The sequence below is a fragment of the Chanodichthys erythropterus genome, chromosome 20, assembly GCF_024489055.1.
Source record: "Chanodichthys erythropterus isolate Z2021 chromosome 20, ASM2448905v1, whole genome shotgun sequence".
Taxonomy (NCBI): domain Eukaryota; kingdom Metazoa; phylum Chordata; class Actinopteri; order Cypriniformes; family Xenocyprididae; genus Chanodichthys; species Chanodichthys erythropterus.
In genome coordinates, this window is record NC_090240.1 from 38,989,792 (window position 1) to 39,006,436 (window position 16,645).

Below are 16,645 nucleotides of genomic sequence, written 5' to 3' on the forward strand. Positions count from 1 at the left end.
AGCCTGATTGAATCACCTTGCTTCCCAAAGAACTGGAGCTGAGAAATTTGTGCTCATGCATTAGATTGATGCGCTCTTGACATCATTAAAATAACCATAGAAACCGCCTCAAATTAACTATCACAATAAGGCTAAGGTATTGTCTGAAAGTTGCAATACATTTTTTATTGGTTAAAATGAGTGGAGAATATCTTGTGTTTTTCTGTGGCTGCTCGAGCCCTCAGGATCAGCACTCATGGTTTTACAGATTGTCTGAAACTGAAAGATGGAGTGGTCCCAGCGATAAAAGATCCCGATCATGAGTCAGAACCGCAGGCGGTAAGTAAAACTGCATCAAATGTCTGTTTTGTTGGCAATCGGCACGTAAGTGCATATAATGTAAACAACACGAACGTATAGTGAATCAAAAGTTATCCAGGGATAATGTGATGGTGAATTGTATGTGTTTAAATACATCTGTTTAGCTAACCATCGAAGCTGCGCATGCTAGTGGCTCTTTAGCTTCGCCCACCGCACGTCTCCAGGAGCTTGGCTGTTTTCGGAAACAATCAAAACAGCGTATCTGTCTTTTATAAATCTGTTAAAACTAATGCAATACTACTCTATAGGTACTCAAGATTACCATGAGTTTGGCAGAAACTGTGTGTGTTATGTGCCCTTTAAGGGCCTGGATCAGGCATAGTAGTTGCAATGACTGCTCATCCTCTGAAGCAGGGAGAGCGGAGAGAGTTATGACTTGTGCCTTAAACTTAAGGCAAAATCACCAACTCGCTTGACTGATGCCAAAGCCAGCAGGAGGGCGTTCTTAAGCCTTAAGCGGTCTTAAAAGTGCCCACAGCTCGGCCATCTGAAGCGGCTCAAAAGGGGGCTCCCTGAGGACCAAAGGCAGGTCCCAAGTCAGAACTGTGTGGGGACATGGTAGGTTCAGCCTTTTGGCCCCTGAAGGAACTGCATAATTATGTCAATCTACCCAACTGATCGGCTGGCGACAGCGGCGTTACGCCACAATGGCCCAACATATACCTTGAGCATGGATGGAGTACATCCCTCATCCAGCAGCTCCTGCAGGATGAATCAATATTGATTCAAGGTCGCAAGATAAAGGATAAAGGACTGCACTACGTTCCGGACTGCACAACAGTCGGAAAAAAGGTCACTTGACAGCATAAAGACGCCCAGTAGAAGGCACTCTCGCCTCTTTAAATAATGTTCATGACATTTCGAGGAAGTCTCCTGTCGAGGGGCCATAGATGGAGGCTTCACAACTTTGGTTGGGGGTGCCAGATTGTTTCTTTTGCTTAGGAAAGGAGGTCCCTTCTTAGCGGAATTGGCCAAAGAGCTGCTGCCAACAGCTGTACCTTACCGGAGAACCACGACTAATTCTGCCAGAGTGGAGCAAGGCATGCTGGCGCACATTGGGCCACTCGTGGGATAGTGCGTCTTTGCCTTTGAAAAGAACTTTGGGTGTTCTTCTCTGAGGCATAGAGGTCCGCCTGAAGATACTGTAAATCATCTGAATCGACTGGGGTGGAGTCTCCATTCCCCTTGAAGATACCCTGCTGCGGGACAGCATGTCCACTCCCTGGTTCAGCCTGCCCGGCACATGCACTGCCCTCACCGAATGGAGGTTGTAGTGCCCACAGGAGGAGACGTCTTGCCAGCCTGTTCAGAGGCTACCACCATCATGCTGTCCGATCGGACCAGGATGTGGTTCCCCCTTCAGATTCTTCACAAAAGTCTCTTACCCTGAGACTGAAGTGTCCCAGGCGTCATGCGCATGTTTGGACTCAGGCTTTCAGCCAGTACTTAGGTTCCTGAGATGAAGAAATTGGCGGAGCACGTGGAGCAGGATCGTTCTCTCTGAAGCTCTCTAAGAGTTTTAGCAGTGGTGCTTCTAAATTACAAGTGTGAAACGTTCCTTTACCTGGGGTTAAAAGCAGGTTTAAAACGACAACAATCTGGGGTTAAGCGCAGTGTGAAAAGCCTTATTAGTTGCGGCTAGATGCTTAGAACCCGATGGCCAATCACGTGCCTCACATTCACTTGCTTTGGACAGCCGATCACAGAAACATGGTGTATTATATAAATGGTGGTTTCAGCAGTGGGACATTGTAAAATGGTGAGAGAAAATGTGTTATATAGTTTAATTCTTACATTTGTTTTCCAAAAAGTTGATTCAGGATAAACTTAAACGCAGTCAGTAATATATAAATATAATACTATGATGTGCAAACGTGTGGCATTTGTCCAGTTAATGACAATGACACCTCAAATATGCAAAAAAGAATGTTTTAATAATGTACAGTAATGTACAGTATAACACGGTTTAGAATGACCCAGGCCAATACTGAGCCCACGTCCAGATTTCATCAAAAATATCTTAATTTATGTTCTGAAGATGAATGAAGGTCTTAAGGGTGTGGAACGACAGGAGGGAGAGTAATTAATGACAGAAATGTCATTTCTGGGTGAACTAACCTTTTAGTACTTAATGCAAACTCCATTTTTTCCTAATTTGTTCCTCCTTTCCTGTTTGCATTTAGTACATTCAATTATTACATGATAGTGTCCTCAGCAGAAAGTTGTTCACACAATAAAACAATCCATTCGGATGTTTTCCTATTATTTTGAGGGAGCTATTTAAATGGGAATGCCCTAACCTTATTCTGTAGCAAATAAACTCTTCTGTCCTCGATTTAGCTATAAATCTTATTTTTATTTATTTACTTTATTAGTTGAGTTGTAAAGAAATATTACCCTTTTTAAGTGTTCCTTTTTCCTTTGCCATTCTTCTGAATAAAATTCTACTTCAAATAAGATCAGAAGAAATTCTGTTTGGCGCGCGCATGACGCGTTTTTGTCGTGCCCGCGGCGGGAAGTCGCTTTCTTGTGCGTCACAGGCGATTGGGCGTGTGCGCGCGCGCGAGCGAGGTGAGGGCAGTGGACGCGCGCACGTCGGCGTCTGTGTTTGCGTTTCGCTTCGGTTGGTGTCGGTGGTTTTTAGCGGATAAAGAGGGAGTTGAGCGATCGTCGCTCGCTCGAGTGTGTGCGGAGAGTGCGAGCGTGCGGAGCGACAGCGCGGCGTTTCACAGATCCTGCCACATCAGGTGAGTTTCATCGCAGTTAGCATGAAGCTAAAGCACGCGCGAGCGCTATTGTCTGTCTGCTGCGCGCACGTGCACGTCCAGCTATCTTCACATCATTCTATCTATCTATCTATCTATCTATCTATCTATCTATCTATCTATCTATCTATCTATGTGTTTAACGTTATCTATATGTTGTTCTGTCCATCTCTCTGTATGTGAGATGAATAAAGTTCTCATGATCTGCTTTGTTTCTCTGTATTGTGTGTGTGTATTGTAGTGTGTGTGTGTGTGTGTGTGTGTGTGTGAGAGAGAGATGGTGATGGAGAAGCCGAGCCCCCTGCTCGTTGGACGCGAGTTTGTGCGGCAGTACTACACACTCCTGAATAAAGCGCCTGATTACCTGCACAGGTGAGAGGTCAGAGGTCACGGTCACAGCAGATGAGATGATGCTGACAGTCTCAGAGTGATCTGATGGGTCGTTGTGTGTTTGTGTTGAGCAGATTTTACGGCAGGAACTCCTCGTATGTTCACGGCGGGCTGGACGGCAATGGGAAGCCAGAGGAGGCTGTGTTCGGTCAGGCGGTGAGTCTTCATCATCATCATCATCATCATCATCTGCTTCATGAAGCTTTGAAACCTTTGCTGTTCTTTACTTTTGGGCCAGTGGTTCAGTCCTCCATGTTGTGAGTAAATCACTCGCATATGTGACTAGATTTCCCAGACAATATGGCTAAAAAATGATCACAATAACATTTTTCATAACCGTCAATATCGATAATTATCACAATAAATGTCAAATCTTTTTTTTCCTTGAAGTTTAAAGGCAGATGTTTGCTCCTGAGTGAAAGTTGTATACGTTATAATCATGGTTTTGTCATCACTTGCAGAACTGCAGCGAGCTTCTCGGGTTAGTGACATCACAAACCCTAAAATTTACATAAATCCTCATTTTGGCTGCGTGAGATTCTCCAGCTTTGTTGTTGAGCTGTTAAAGCTCCGCCCTCTTCTGGAGCAGCAGCTCATTCACATTTAAAGGGACACACACTAAAACGGCGTGTTTTTGCTCACGACCAAATAGGGGCAAATTTGACAAGATATAATAAATGATCTGTGGGGGATTTCTGGAGACACACATTCTGGAGACACCAGAGACTGATATTACATCTTAGATGCCCTTTAAAGGGTTAGTTAACCCCAAAATGAAAATGTCATTAATTACTCACTCTCATGTCGTTCCACACCTGTAAGACCTTCGTTCATCTTCAGAACACAAATTAAGATATTTTTGATGAAATCTGAGCAATATAATCAACACTTTCAAGGTCCAAAAAGGAACTAAAGACATCATTAAAACAGTCATGTGACTGCAGTGGTTCAACCTTAATGTGATGAAGAGACGAGAATACTTTTTGTGCAAAAACAAAAATAACGACTTTATTCTACAGTTTTTCCTCTTCCCTCTCAGTGAACGCTTCCGTGTTTATATCCGAACGGCGGCTCAGTCGCGCAGCAGTAGCTCTTACACACTGCATTTGTGTTGCACAGTTTGAACAGCAGGTGTCGCCAGCGATTCAACCGCTTGGAAATGGTGAATCATTTTGCGTTTGGTTCAGTTGATTTTGAGCTCAGATCACTGAACACACAACTATTGATTGACAGCTGACGTCACATGAGCTCCTCTGTGAAACGGCCAGTGACGGGGCGATCAGGACCTTCATTGTTGTTTGCATCATCGACTCTGTTATTTTACAGTGAAGCTGCTTAGAAACCGAAATAAAGCTGACTTGACTATTTTGTGTGTGTGTGTGCAGGAGATCCATAAGAAGGTGATGTCGCTGCAGTTCAGCGAGTGCCACACTAAGATCCGGCACGTGGACGCTCACGCCACCCTCGGGGACGGGGTGGTGGTGCAGGTGATGGGCGAGCTGTCCAACAGCGGCCGGCCCATGAGGAGGTTCATGCAGACATTTGTTCTCGCTCCTGAGGTCAGTCTGAGTGTGTGTGGCACTTTGAGAAGATATGGTTTCTTGTGTGTATATGTGATGATATTGTGCCTGTTGAATGCTTTTCTGATGTGTGTGTGTGTGTGTGTGTGTGTGTGTGTGTGTGTGTGTGTGTGTGTGTGTGTGTGTGTGTGTGTGTGTGTGTGTGTGTGTGTGCACATGCTCTGCAGGGCTCTGCTGTCAATAAGTTCTACGTGCACAATGACATCTTCCGCTATGAAGAGGAGGTGTTTGGAGACTCTGAGGCTGAACTGGGAGGTAAAACTACATGACTACAAAACCACACAGCACTTGAATAGCTCAATTTGGAAAGAATGAATCATTCTAGGTGATTTTGTAGGTGAGTGAATACGCATAGAAAATAAACAAATTACAAGCATAGATATAATAGAACAAAGATGCAAATTAAATAAATAGTGCTTTATATATTTCAGGTAAGTCCAACCATATTCAGGTACAGAAATTGAATAAATAACACTGCATAGTCTTCACTGTATAAATTAAATATAATTAATCTGTGTTAAAACTACAAAAGTGATTTTCTCTTTGCCTTTTGTAGTTCGATTCACATTCATGACACAGAAAGCAGCAGGAATAATAGGCTTCTGTCACTTTAAGACCGAACGCACGGCGCGGATCCAACATACTGTTACACATCCGGGTTTCTTTCTCAATTCTTTCGTTCACGTAAACCATAATCAATTGTGTTTATGTAGATAGGCGATCTTTTACATGCATTTGAATTGTTTTTCTGCATGTATGTGTCCGTTCGGACACAAATAATCGTGGAAGAGAACGGCATTCGGTGTTCACCTGAATCTCAACAGCCGCACGTTCAGAATTGAGTTCTGTTTCTCCGTCCGCTCAAATGGTTTAATAACCGCTTCAAAGTTGAACTGACAGGACCTTAAACACACTGAAATGCTAAACTTTCATTGGATGATGGTCAAACTTTATTTGACAAAGGCTTTTTGCCGAAACATTGGTAAATAAACTGTTTGCAAGAGAGTCATATTTCATATACGTTTGGATTTATCCTTCTTGGCTTGCACCTCAGACGGAGTGCGTTCATTTTTCTTTTGATGGTCAAACTTTGCCATTAATTAGAGAATCAACGTGTGTTTTGAACCGTGGTGTGTGTGGTCCGTCCGGATTAACGTTCCCTACTAGACCTCGCACTTCCTGTGAAAACGATACGTCGTGCAGCCCTACATTGGATCCCATTGACTTGCATTATATGGACAAAAAAACACTTCAGACATCATCAAAATATAATATTATTATTTTATGTTCCGTCATTAGGTTTTGAACGACACGAGAGCAAGTAAATCATCCCGTTTGCAAGAACAGTCGCTTAAATTCTCCAGTGACAACACATACATATTGAACTGATGAATAGATCAAATTTCTAACCATGTGATGTCGATGCAACATGTCAAAATCAATATTTATTTTAATATGTATCTTAGTGCTGTCAAACGACTGATCTTCATATTTTGTTTTTGTTTGCATTTGAGTTAATAAAAAACGTAACTGTTCGTGTGTAAAATAGGCCCATAATATCGATCACGGGGCCCTGAATCATAACCGTGTCGCGGCCTGATTTGAGGTAACGTCAGATATCGCATCTGTCGGATCAAATTGCGCCGAGACTTCTGCTTCACACACTCCTCCTGTGTTTCAGCCGCAGCGTCAGGACGGTGATTTGCAGAAGCTTGAAGTGTGTGTTGTGTGTCTTTGAGCAGAGTCAGAAGAGGAAGAGGTGGAGGAGGAGGAGCAGGTGGAGACTCACGCCTCGCCTGAACCGGCACAGGACCGTCCCAGCAGCACCACCTACTATGAGCCGCCGGCCACTGTCAGGTACCAGCATGCACCTGAGATCACCTCACACCTCTTTGTGCTGCTGCTTTATTGACTTTTGTCTCCATGTTCTGCTTCAGTAATGGAGTCGAGGAGCAGCAGCCGGAGGAGGCGGTCCCCGAGGTGGAGCCAGAGTCCCAGCCGGAGGCGCAGACCAATCAGGACACAGAGGCGGAGCTTAACCCAGAGGCGGAGCTGCAGGTGGCTGAGGCGGAGCCTGAGGAGGAGAAACTGCCAGAGGAGGAGAGAGGCTCCACCCCTGTCCCCGCCCTGACCCCGCCCCCTCACACCCCAGAGCCGCCCAAGGTACCGAGGCCGTCGGTGCAGATCAGTGTGTTGGTGTGGAGCGTTGTGTTGACTGCGTGTGATGATGTCATCTGCAGGCGTTCTCGTGGGCTCTGGTGACCAGTAAGAATCTTCCTCCGGCCGGCGCTGGGATCTCTCCACATGTGCTGAAAGCGCCCAGTATTCAGGTAGAGCACTTCCTGCTCCGGTTGCGCCTGCAGTGACGTCAGGACATGAAGTTCACCCGCACATGATCTTTCTGTCATCAGTGACTCCTTCCAAATAACTCGCGCTTTTTGTCCGTATAGTGTCAGTGTTGTTTGGTTCTGCAAAATATCATCTTTTGAGTTTCACAGAAGAGGGAAAGTCATACAGGTTTGGAGGAAATGATGACAGAACGATCATTTCTCCGTGAACAATGTTGTTTTTTTTTTCCTTTTTTATATTTATAGTTAAATATGAAGTATTCAGAATCATTGATGCAAATCTTGTCCAATATGAGACAGTTTCAGCTGTAAAGCAGCTCAAAAAAGATCGTTTACCCAGAAACATTCAGTGTAACGTGAAGCTGTGTGTCTCCGTCTCAGCCGCGGGTGGAGGTCAAACAGGAAGGTCAGTCCCTACCCAGAGATCAACGGCGGGAGAGACCGGGCTTCTCTCAACGAGGACCCAGAGCAGGTGACGCACTCGCACTCACTTCCTCCCTCGCTCACTTGTTTCCTCTCACTCGCACGCTCACTCACTTCCTTGCACGCGCGCGCACACACACATTTCCTCCCTTGCACACTCGCTTGTTTCCTCCCTCACACACATTTCCTCACACAGTCACTCACTTCATCGTTCGCTTCCTCTCTCACTCACTTCCTTCCCCGTTCATTCACTTTTCTTCCCTTCCTCCCTTGCGCGCACACACACACACACACGCACGCAAGCACGCACACACACACACACCTTTCCTCGCTCGCTCACACACACTTGCACGCTCATACTTCCACACACACTCGAGCAAACGCGCGCACACACACACACTCTCGCACACACACGATCAATAATGGATTGAGTGAATAGTGTCCTGTCATGTGACTGACGTTGTTGTTTTGTTAGATGGAAGCGGCTCGGAAGCTCCGGGTGGGAAACAGTACATCAGTTTTAAGGGTGAGTTTCCTGTCATGTGACTCGTTGACTCAACTAAACACTCAAAATCATCATGCATGAGTGAAGATGTTTCCTTCACGACACAAACATGTAGGTCAGGATTCTCCAACCACTGCGAGATACAACGCGTGACGCTCCAAACACTGTGTGTGGTGTGTGTGTGTGTGTGTGTGTGTGTGTGTGTGTGTGTGTGTGTGTGTGTGTGTGTAGGTCGCGGTGACTCTGACGCCGGTGATACGGAGGGCCGCAGGTCTGTTCGTTATCCAGACAGTCATCAGCTCTTCGTTGGAAATCTTCCTCACGACATTGACGAGGGTGAACTGAAGGACTTCTTCATGAGTGAGACCCTTTGACCTTTGACCCTGCTGCTGCTGATGATGATGCTCTGAGTGTTTGTCTGTTGTTTCACACCGCTTCGTTTCGTGCAGCGTTTGGGAACGTGGTGGAGATGAGGATCAACACCAAAGGCGTCGGAGGGAAACTGCCCAACTTTGGATTTGTGGTGTTTGACGACTCTGAGCCGGTGCAGAGGATTCTGGGAGCAAAGGTTTGTGTGGTTACGGCTCATTTTCAGCTTCACTCGATCCTGCGGTGATTGACGCGGTTCGTTTTTCAGTTGAAAACCGTGATTAGTGTCTCCTCCACTTGTACTTGTTACGTCACGTCAAACATGGAGAATCGGTTTGTTCTTTTAAAGCTCGTTTACACACAGGAAGTCACGGTTCTTCTCTCTCTCTCTCTCTCTCTCTCTCTCCTGCAGCCCATCATGTTCCGCGGTGAAGTGCGGCTGAACGTGGAGGAGAAGAAGACCCGAGCGGCCCGGGAGCGGGAGACCAGAGGGGCGCCTGACGGCCGGCGCGGGCCCCGGGGCCCCATGGGGAACGGGCGCGGGCCGCCGGCAGCGAGGGGAGGGATGGGTGCGGGGCGGGGAGAGAACCGCTTCACGGGCCCGCGGCGCTGAGGACGGACGTCCCGCCGACCGCACGACAAACCAGTCTCTGTTTGCTTTTGGTTTTGGTTTTTCTCTCGTGTCTCTCTCTGGCTTTTGGACTGTGACCGGCCGTCGAAGACTCCGAACTCACGCCCGCGCCGATCAGGAGCGTCATCTGCGCTTTTCCTTTGTATTATTCTTGTCACGATTTTGCAAAGATGAATGGGACCTTTTTTCCTATAGAACAGTTGAATGTCACGAAGGGGTTTCCTCATGGAACTGATTTCTGCACATTTTATAATGGACGAACATCAGCGCTTCATAAATCAGTGCTCAGTGTACAATTATTTATTTTCCTAGTAAATAAAACAGTGGTGGTGCCTTAACTCGATTCTCTCCCGTCTGTCCGTCTGTCTGAAGCACGAGCAGCTGTTTTACAGGTACCGGTTCCGGACGGTCCGGATGTTTGATGTGAGGCTGAAGCTGGACCGCTCCTCGCTCCACAAGCTCATGTTTCTTCTGTTTTCTCAACGTCTTTGCATGGCTGATTGTGGGACGTGCTGCTCTTTTCATACAGCGTTTCTCACCACACTGTCCACCTGTGTTCGGTTCTGGGTTCAGATTGGACTTCAGCAGGTTTTTGTTTGAATGTGTTTTCAACTTTCAATAAACTACTGAAATCTGCAGCAATGTCATTGAATTTCGTTGTGTGTGTTTGTTTGATAACTGCTCAAGTTGAAGGACTTCTTCACAATTTCTGGTTTCATCCCAATGATGAAGCTCCAATAAAACACATGCTTCTGTCAGCAGGTGGCGATACTTTCCTAAACCAGGAACCTGCTGTAAGCATAGATGTGTATTCATAGTAGATCCCACATTCGACCAATGATTTTAATCAAAAATGCCACAGGATTGTGCTGTAAAAACCACCAAGCTATAAATCCCAGAGATGTGACAACCTTATGTCCAGTGCAGATATAGATATTCATGCATGTGAGTAACGTATAGACATTTAATGACATTTATTCAGTATTAACAAGATCACTTTCCTGATAAAAACAGACAATTTGTCAGTAGATCTTCAAAACTTTGCTTCATATTAACTATTCTGTCCTCTGCAAAATGACTATAATTCTAAATTTAGTTTATGTAGTAAATAAACAAAAATAGGTAATAGTAATATTAAAAATAACGAGGCTACCATTTACTAATGCTGACATAATTACATTTTCTGAAACCTTCGATATATTTCTCATGCATCATCTTTTATTTACAAATTTGACGCGTTTCTGACGTTTGATTGACAGCTCTCTCTGCGCACGCGTCGGTTTCTATGGAGACGGCGTTATTTACGTGCTGCTCGAACCAGTGGCGGCGATCATATAAAAGATCATATTTCATCTGCATTATTCGAGCGCAGCTGCTGTTTATGAGCTGAAGTGAGTCAGTTGAGCGAGTCGACTCTCATATCGCGTGTTTACTGATGATCGCATGTGTTGTGTGTGTTTGTCGTGCAGTGTGATGTATAAATACGAGATTCTGGGCTGTTTGGGCTCCGGCAGTTACGGGACGGTGCTGAAGTGTCGCCACCGGGACACCGGCCGAACCGTCGCCGTCAAGAAGCTGCTGGAGGAAGATGAGAACGTGAGGAAGATCGTGCAGAGAGAAATCAAACTGCTGAAGGTCAGATCTGCTCCTTCATGCACTCATATCAACTATTAGCTTTTCAAAATATCATTTTCTCATGAAGAACTGAAATGATTTTATCTGAAGACAACATGACTACACTTTACATTCATGCAGCAGTTTTATTGAAGTAAGGATAAATATGCAGATCTAAATTATATGAATTATCGATCATTCTTCTGTGAGTGAATTACATCCCATGAAAGTTGCTATAGACAGCTCTATTTCTCTATTTCTATAATATGACTGTAAACAAATAATCTTATTGTTGTAATATTTTTGAGATGATAGTATGCTGATTTAGTTATTGCTTTTACATGACTACTGAAACTGAGGTCCGACTTTAGAATCACACCAGGATTTCTGACTTGATTTTTTGTTTTTAGACCCCTAGCATCAAGATATGTGTTCACCTTGAGAACTTCATCTTTGTTTCCAAATGAAATGGCTTTAGTTTTGTCTTTGTTTAACTGAAGGGAGTTTAGGGAGTCAGTGGGGCTGTAGTCGTTAGGTGAGAGGGAAAGGTGAATGTGGGTGTCATCTGCATAGCTGTGATATTAGGCAATTTGGTTCTTTCTCATTATTTGGATCAGTGGCAGCATACATAAGTTGTACAGGAGCGGTGCAAGAATTGAGCCTTGTGGGGCTCTGTATGTTATGGATACTAATAATCTCTCCTTCTAAGTATGACCTGAACCACCCCAGAAAGCCTGACACAATTTTCCAGCCTGTCAAGAAGTATTCTGCGTTTGACAGTGTCAAATTCAGTTCAATTACAGTGTCAATGTTGCAAAGTTCATCAATTATTAATCAAATTCCATTCAGTTCAATAACAGTTTCAATGGTGCAAAAATTCATCAATTATGAATCAAATTCCATTCAGTTCAGTTTGATTCAACTCAGTTCAGTTACAGTGTCAGTGTTGCAAAATTTATTAATCAATTATGACACAAATTCAATTTGGTTCAATTTGAATCAATTCAGTTCAATAACAGTGTCAGTTTTGCAAAATTCATCAATTATGAATCAAAGTCCATTCAGTTCAGTTTGATTTAATTCAGTTCAATAATAGTGTTAATGTTGCAAAATTCATCAATTATGAAACAAATTCAGTTTAATTTAGTTCAATAACAAAAAAAAAAAGGTCAATTGTGAAACCAGTTCAATTCGTCTATAAAGCAGCTTATTAAAATAACATTTTCCTGTGTGATCAGATCAGGTTGGATAATTTCTGTTGGTTTGATTGATTCGCTCGCGTCACTCGTGTCAAAGACGGCCAAATTATCGTTCTCACTGTTCGATTGTTCTGATAAGGTGTCCCGTCAGCTGACCAGTGTTGTTTTTGTGTGATCTTGACGAGTGTTTGTGTGTTTTGGCAGCAACTGAGGCATGAGAATCTGGTGAACCTGCTGGATGCATGGAAGCGGAGACGTCGCTGGTATTTGGTGTTCGAGTTCGTGGAGCGGACGGTTCTGGACGAGCTTGAGCAGTTTCCATCCGGGCTGGATCCGCACCGAGTCCGAAAGTACCTCTACCAGATCCTGAGGGCCGTCTGCTTCTGCCACCAGCACAACGTGAGCGTCTGTGTGAACACTCTCTCTGCTCTGTGCCGCTCGCTTCTCTCGCTGATCCTGTGTTTGTCCCTCAGATCATTCACAGGGACGTTAAACCGGAGAACGTTCTGGTCTCTCAGCTCGGTGTGGTCAAGCTCTGTGACTTTGGCTTCGCCCGGACGGTGTCGGCCGCTCCTGGAGAGGTTTACACAGATTATGTGGCGACACGCTGGTATCGAGCGCCAGAGCTGCTGGTGGGAGACACCAGATACGGGAAGTGAGTGTCCAACAGACGTCCTGTTTGATTCCACATTATACTGGAGACTTTGAATGCTTGAGTCTGATTGGTTGACAGATGAAAGCATTAGGGTTAGAGTTCGATGACGCCGTTACCGTTCCACATGCCGTCATGATCTTTCTGTTTGATTCAACGATGTGTGTGTGTGTGTGTGTTCAGGGCGGTGGACGTGTGGGCCGTCGGGTGTCTGTTCTTCGAGATGTTGACCGGTTCTCCTCTGTTCCCGGGCGACTCCGACATTGACCAGCTCCATCTCCTCATCAGTTGTTTCGGTCAGTTCTGATGGTCTTCCTCAGTGTTTCTGGTCATTTAAAGTCATCATGGTGTTAGATGAGAAAAGCACTGAGCAGACATTACAAAAAGTAGCTTTAGAAAGAAATATTTTGATTCAACATTGAATTTATTACACATTATCTTTTAAGGTTACATTGTGGCCACAACATTCTTACAGACTGTTTAATGCAGTTCAGAAGGGCATGAATATGAATGAAAAATGAAATGATACTCTAAATAAAATAGCAGAAAGTCACTAGTTGTGTCCCAAATGACACACTAAACACTATGCACTTATACACTATGTATACTGTGTCCATGTAGTGCGTGAATTGTGTAAGGTTATTTTGTCATTTAACAACGGAGTCCGATCCTCCCTTCCCCTCCACTACGTAATTAAAGCTGCGACAGTCGAGTGCACGTAGTGTCCAACATTCCACACTTCGTTTTTTCTGTTAATTTAGTGCATCATCCAGGTATTTAAAGTGCACTTTTTCTTTTTGGAATTTTCTGTGTGAACGCACTACTCACACTATTCATACTTAAAACGTCATAGAATAGTGCACAAGTACGCGAATTGGGACGCACCTACTGTCTTAATGAGTGAGTCATTGAATCATTCATTCAACTGATTCATTCAAACGGCTGATTCATTCAGGAATGAAGCAAGTGACCATCTTAATGGAAGATGACTCACTCGATTAGTTAAACACCGCGGATTCATTCAGTAATGAAACACCGCTCTTTGATTGAATGATTTTCATTGGCGAAATTGGGCAAAAACAGACAATATTGTGTCTAAATAAAGTGTAACTCAATTTAACTTCTTGTTTTTTAACTGTTGTATGAAATCAATGTCACATTTGTAATCGTGTAGATATTCGGGGAAAACAGGACTCTTCCTCGTGTGATATTGCTGAACCCATATGGGGCTTGAATTTTTGTGGCATTTTAACTTCTTTCTCACAGGCTTAATCACACAGTCAGTCGCAGCTCTGCATCATGTTCGTAACTAAACATGCGTTAAAAGTGTTAATAATTTGAACTCATTATTTTTTCGCACCAAATTGATGCGTTAAATCAACAGCCCCGATCTGAAGTCATTTCTCTTCTCCAGTAAATGTATCTTGATTTAAGAATGTTTAGATATTTGTGCTGGAAAACAAGACAGAAACACTGAGGAAGAACCTGAAGTGTGTGGCGGCTCTCTGTTCCTCTGCTCTTCTTCACTCTCTGACGCTGCAGGTGTTTAAGATTAAGTCTGTTAGTCAGAGATCTCTTGTTGTCATATTGTGGTTGGTCTTCTCACAGGTCACCTGACCCCTCGTCACCGCGAGGTCTTCTACAGGAACCCAGTGTTCATGGGAGCGTCTCTTCCAGACCCGGCCGAGAGAAACACGCTGGAGAGCCGCTCGCCCAAACTGTCCGGATGCACTCTGGATCTCGCTCAGGTGTGTGTGTGTGTGAGTGTGCATGTTTGAGTGTGTGTGTGTGCGTGTTTCATGTCTGACTGACGCCGTCTTCCTCCCGTCGGCAGAAATGTCTGCAGATGGATCCGGACAGACGGTGTCAGTGTGCCGAGCTGCTGCTGCATCCGTTCTTCACCAGAGACCGATTCCACTTGCGGTGAGCTTCATGTTTTCTCACACATCCTCTACCGTCCGAATGCAGCCCGACTGATATTCACTAAATATGTACCCCTCAGAGAAACCTCTTCAGATACACAGCGGTGTGTTTATTAACGCATTTCCCACTGCTGGTCCTTCAGCTTTCAGCAAGAACTGCTCAGCAAGACCCACAAGGACCTGAAGGAAAACTGCAGAGGCACTAAAACCTGCAGGAGAGAGAAGGAGAAGCTGGACATCTTGAGATCGGCTCCTAACGACGGTGTACCGGTGAGAAACAGCCAATCAAACGCTTCCCTGCGATGACACTCTCTGTCCTCAGCTGCTCTTCATGTTTGGTGTTTTCACTTATACGGAGTGTGTGTGTGTGTGTGTGTCAGGACTCAAACCTCCGGCTCGGAGAGTTCAGGCCGTCTGATGGTGAGGACAGTGACATCACATTCAAGCTCCGCCCAGAGGACACAGAGCCAATCAGTGAGGCTCCTCTCAGGTGTCACCCTGCCGCAGGAATCCCGCCCATATACAACGACTCCCTGTCCGTCATCAACCTCAGGTCACACTCCCATCATGCACTGCTGTTACACTGTAAACTAACACTTCAGAGAGACGAGTGTCACATGGGTTACATCTGGAGATGATATAAACCATCAGCCGGATGAGATTTGATATTAGTTTATAGATCTGATCTCAACTGTAAAGTTTTGGTGGCAAACGTAGTTACTGTGAGCTGATGTGAATCACATGATTAAAGTCAGTTGTTCGTTGTGTTTGTTTAAAGGTCGTTTGATAAGTCAAAGAAGCCCGTGAGCGTCTTCAAACGTCAGAATCTGTCAGTTCAGCGTGGCGCTGCAGGGCCTGCTGGGAAGAAGATGTCAGGACTGCGTTTCCCTGAGCTCAGAAACACACCGCTGCCAGAGCTGAGAGCTGACGGTCAGACTCTCACCACATCATGTGTGTGTTTAGCCTCTGCTTCTGTTCATTTGGCTCATAAATATCCTGAATGTAACTTTTTTTAATCAAATGAATGAACTGTATATTTTGGATGTGTTACAGTTTCTGTTTGTTTTCTCACAGCAAGACAAAGAGGAAATAAAGAGCAGAAAATCAACAGAATCCCATCCATAACAGCACATGACCTGCACTCAGACACCGGCACATAAAACACACTCATCATCTTCATCTTCATCATCATTATTTTATTCTGCTGGTTTTCTTTTGGACTCGTGCTGCAGACATGAAGCTCCACAACACCTCTAGAGATCTGGAGAACTTTGTCTTCAATAAACTCTCCTGATCTTCATTGTGTTTATGGGTTTCTGTACTGCTCGAGGTTCCTCAACACAGGAACTAAAGCTGTCTGTGTCAAGTTTATTTGTGTTACACATGATGTAGGGCTGGACGACATGACGATGATATTCGATTTAGATCTAGCTGTGTAATTGAGAATATCTGCCTCAGTGACTTCTGATCATTTAAATGGAAGTTGAAAAAAATCTTGTCAAAATATTTTTAAGAATTAGACACGAATCATTCACAATAAGATCTTTGAGATGCATCTGCAAAAGAGATGAGATGCTTTTATTTCATACCAACTTTCAGAGATTCAAATATTAGTTCTGTTCTAAAAAAAAAAGGGTAATACGCTCTGAAAAAATAGCCGTAGAGCGAGCCCATCTAATCTTCCAATCAACAGCCAGAGTATATAAGCAGCTGCTTACGTCTCTTCAGTCTCAGCTGTTCCAGCATCCCTCCACCTCCCCAAACTCCACCTTCATTTCAGGTACCTTGCCCTATGTAATCACATCCTATGTTTATTCACTGGGGGGTGTATCAGAGCTCGAGGTGAAGATGCTTCATCGAGCCCCTCCTCAGTGGACAGCAAGCCAA

General features: G+C 44.6%; 2 protein-coding genes across 4 annotated transcripts; both read left to right on the plus strand.

The window, feature by feature from the left end:
- Window positions 1-2,923: 2,923 nt before the first annotated feature.
- On the plus strand, window positions 2,924-10,045 carry g3bp2b (G3BP stress granule assembly factor 2b). 2 transcript variants are annotated; one of them, XM_067372313.1, is made up of 13 exons: window positions 2,924-3,106; window positions 3,370-3,497; window positions 3,590-3,671; window positions 4,901-5,074; window positions 5,263-5,350; window positions 6,838-6,952; window positions 7,033-7,258; window positions 7,336-7,425; window positions 7,825-7,915; window positions 8,342-8,392; window positions 8,603-8,731; window positions 8,821-8,939; window positions 9,153-10,045. In XM_067372313.1, exons 2-13 carry the CDS (start codon window positions 3,403-3,405, stop codon window positions 9,351-9,353), a joined length of 1,461 nt encoding a protein of 486 aa, XP_067228414.1. In that variant the 5' UTR covers window positions 2,924-3,106; window positions 3,370-3,402; the 3' UTR covers window positions 9,354-10,045. The 2 variants fall into 2 exon arrangements, with proteins under 2 accessions (XP_067228414.1, XP_067228413.1); XM_067372312.1 differs by having other exon boundaries at window positions 2,925-3,107; window positions 3,367-3,497; window positions 9,153-10,042.
- Window positions 10,046-10,596: 551 nt separating this feature from the next.
- On the plus strand, window positions 10,597-16,155 carry LOC137009073 (cyclin-dependent kinase-like 4). 2 transcript variants are annotated; one of them, XM_067370965.1, is made up of 10 exons: window positions 10,597-11,006; window positions 12,389-12,583; window positions 12,658-12,839; window positions 13,020-13,132; window positions 14,445-14,584; window positions 14,671-14,759; window positions 14,902-15,028; window positions 15,139-15,311; window positions 15,537-15,709; window positions 15,833-16,155. In XM_067370965.1, the coding sequence occupies exons 1-10, from the start codon at window positions 10,815-10,817 to the stop codon at window positions 15,916-15,918; spliced, it is 1,470 nt and encodes a 489-aa protein (XP_067227066.1). In that variant the 5' UTR covers window positions 10,597-10,814; the 3' UTR covers window positions 15,919-16,155. The 2 variants fall into 2 exon arrangements, with proteins under 2 accessions (XP_067227066.1, XP_067227067.1); XM_067370966.1 differs by having other exon boundaries at window positions 15,537-15,688.
- Window positions 16,156-16,645: the final 490 nt, after the last annotated feature.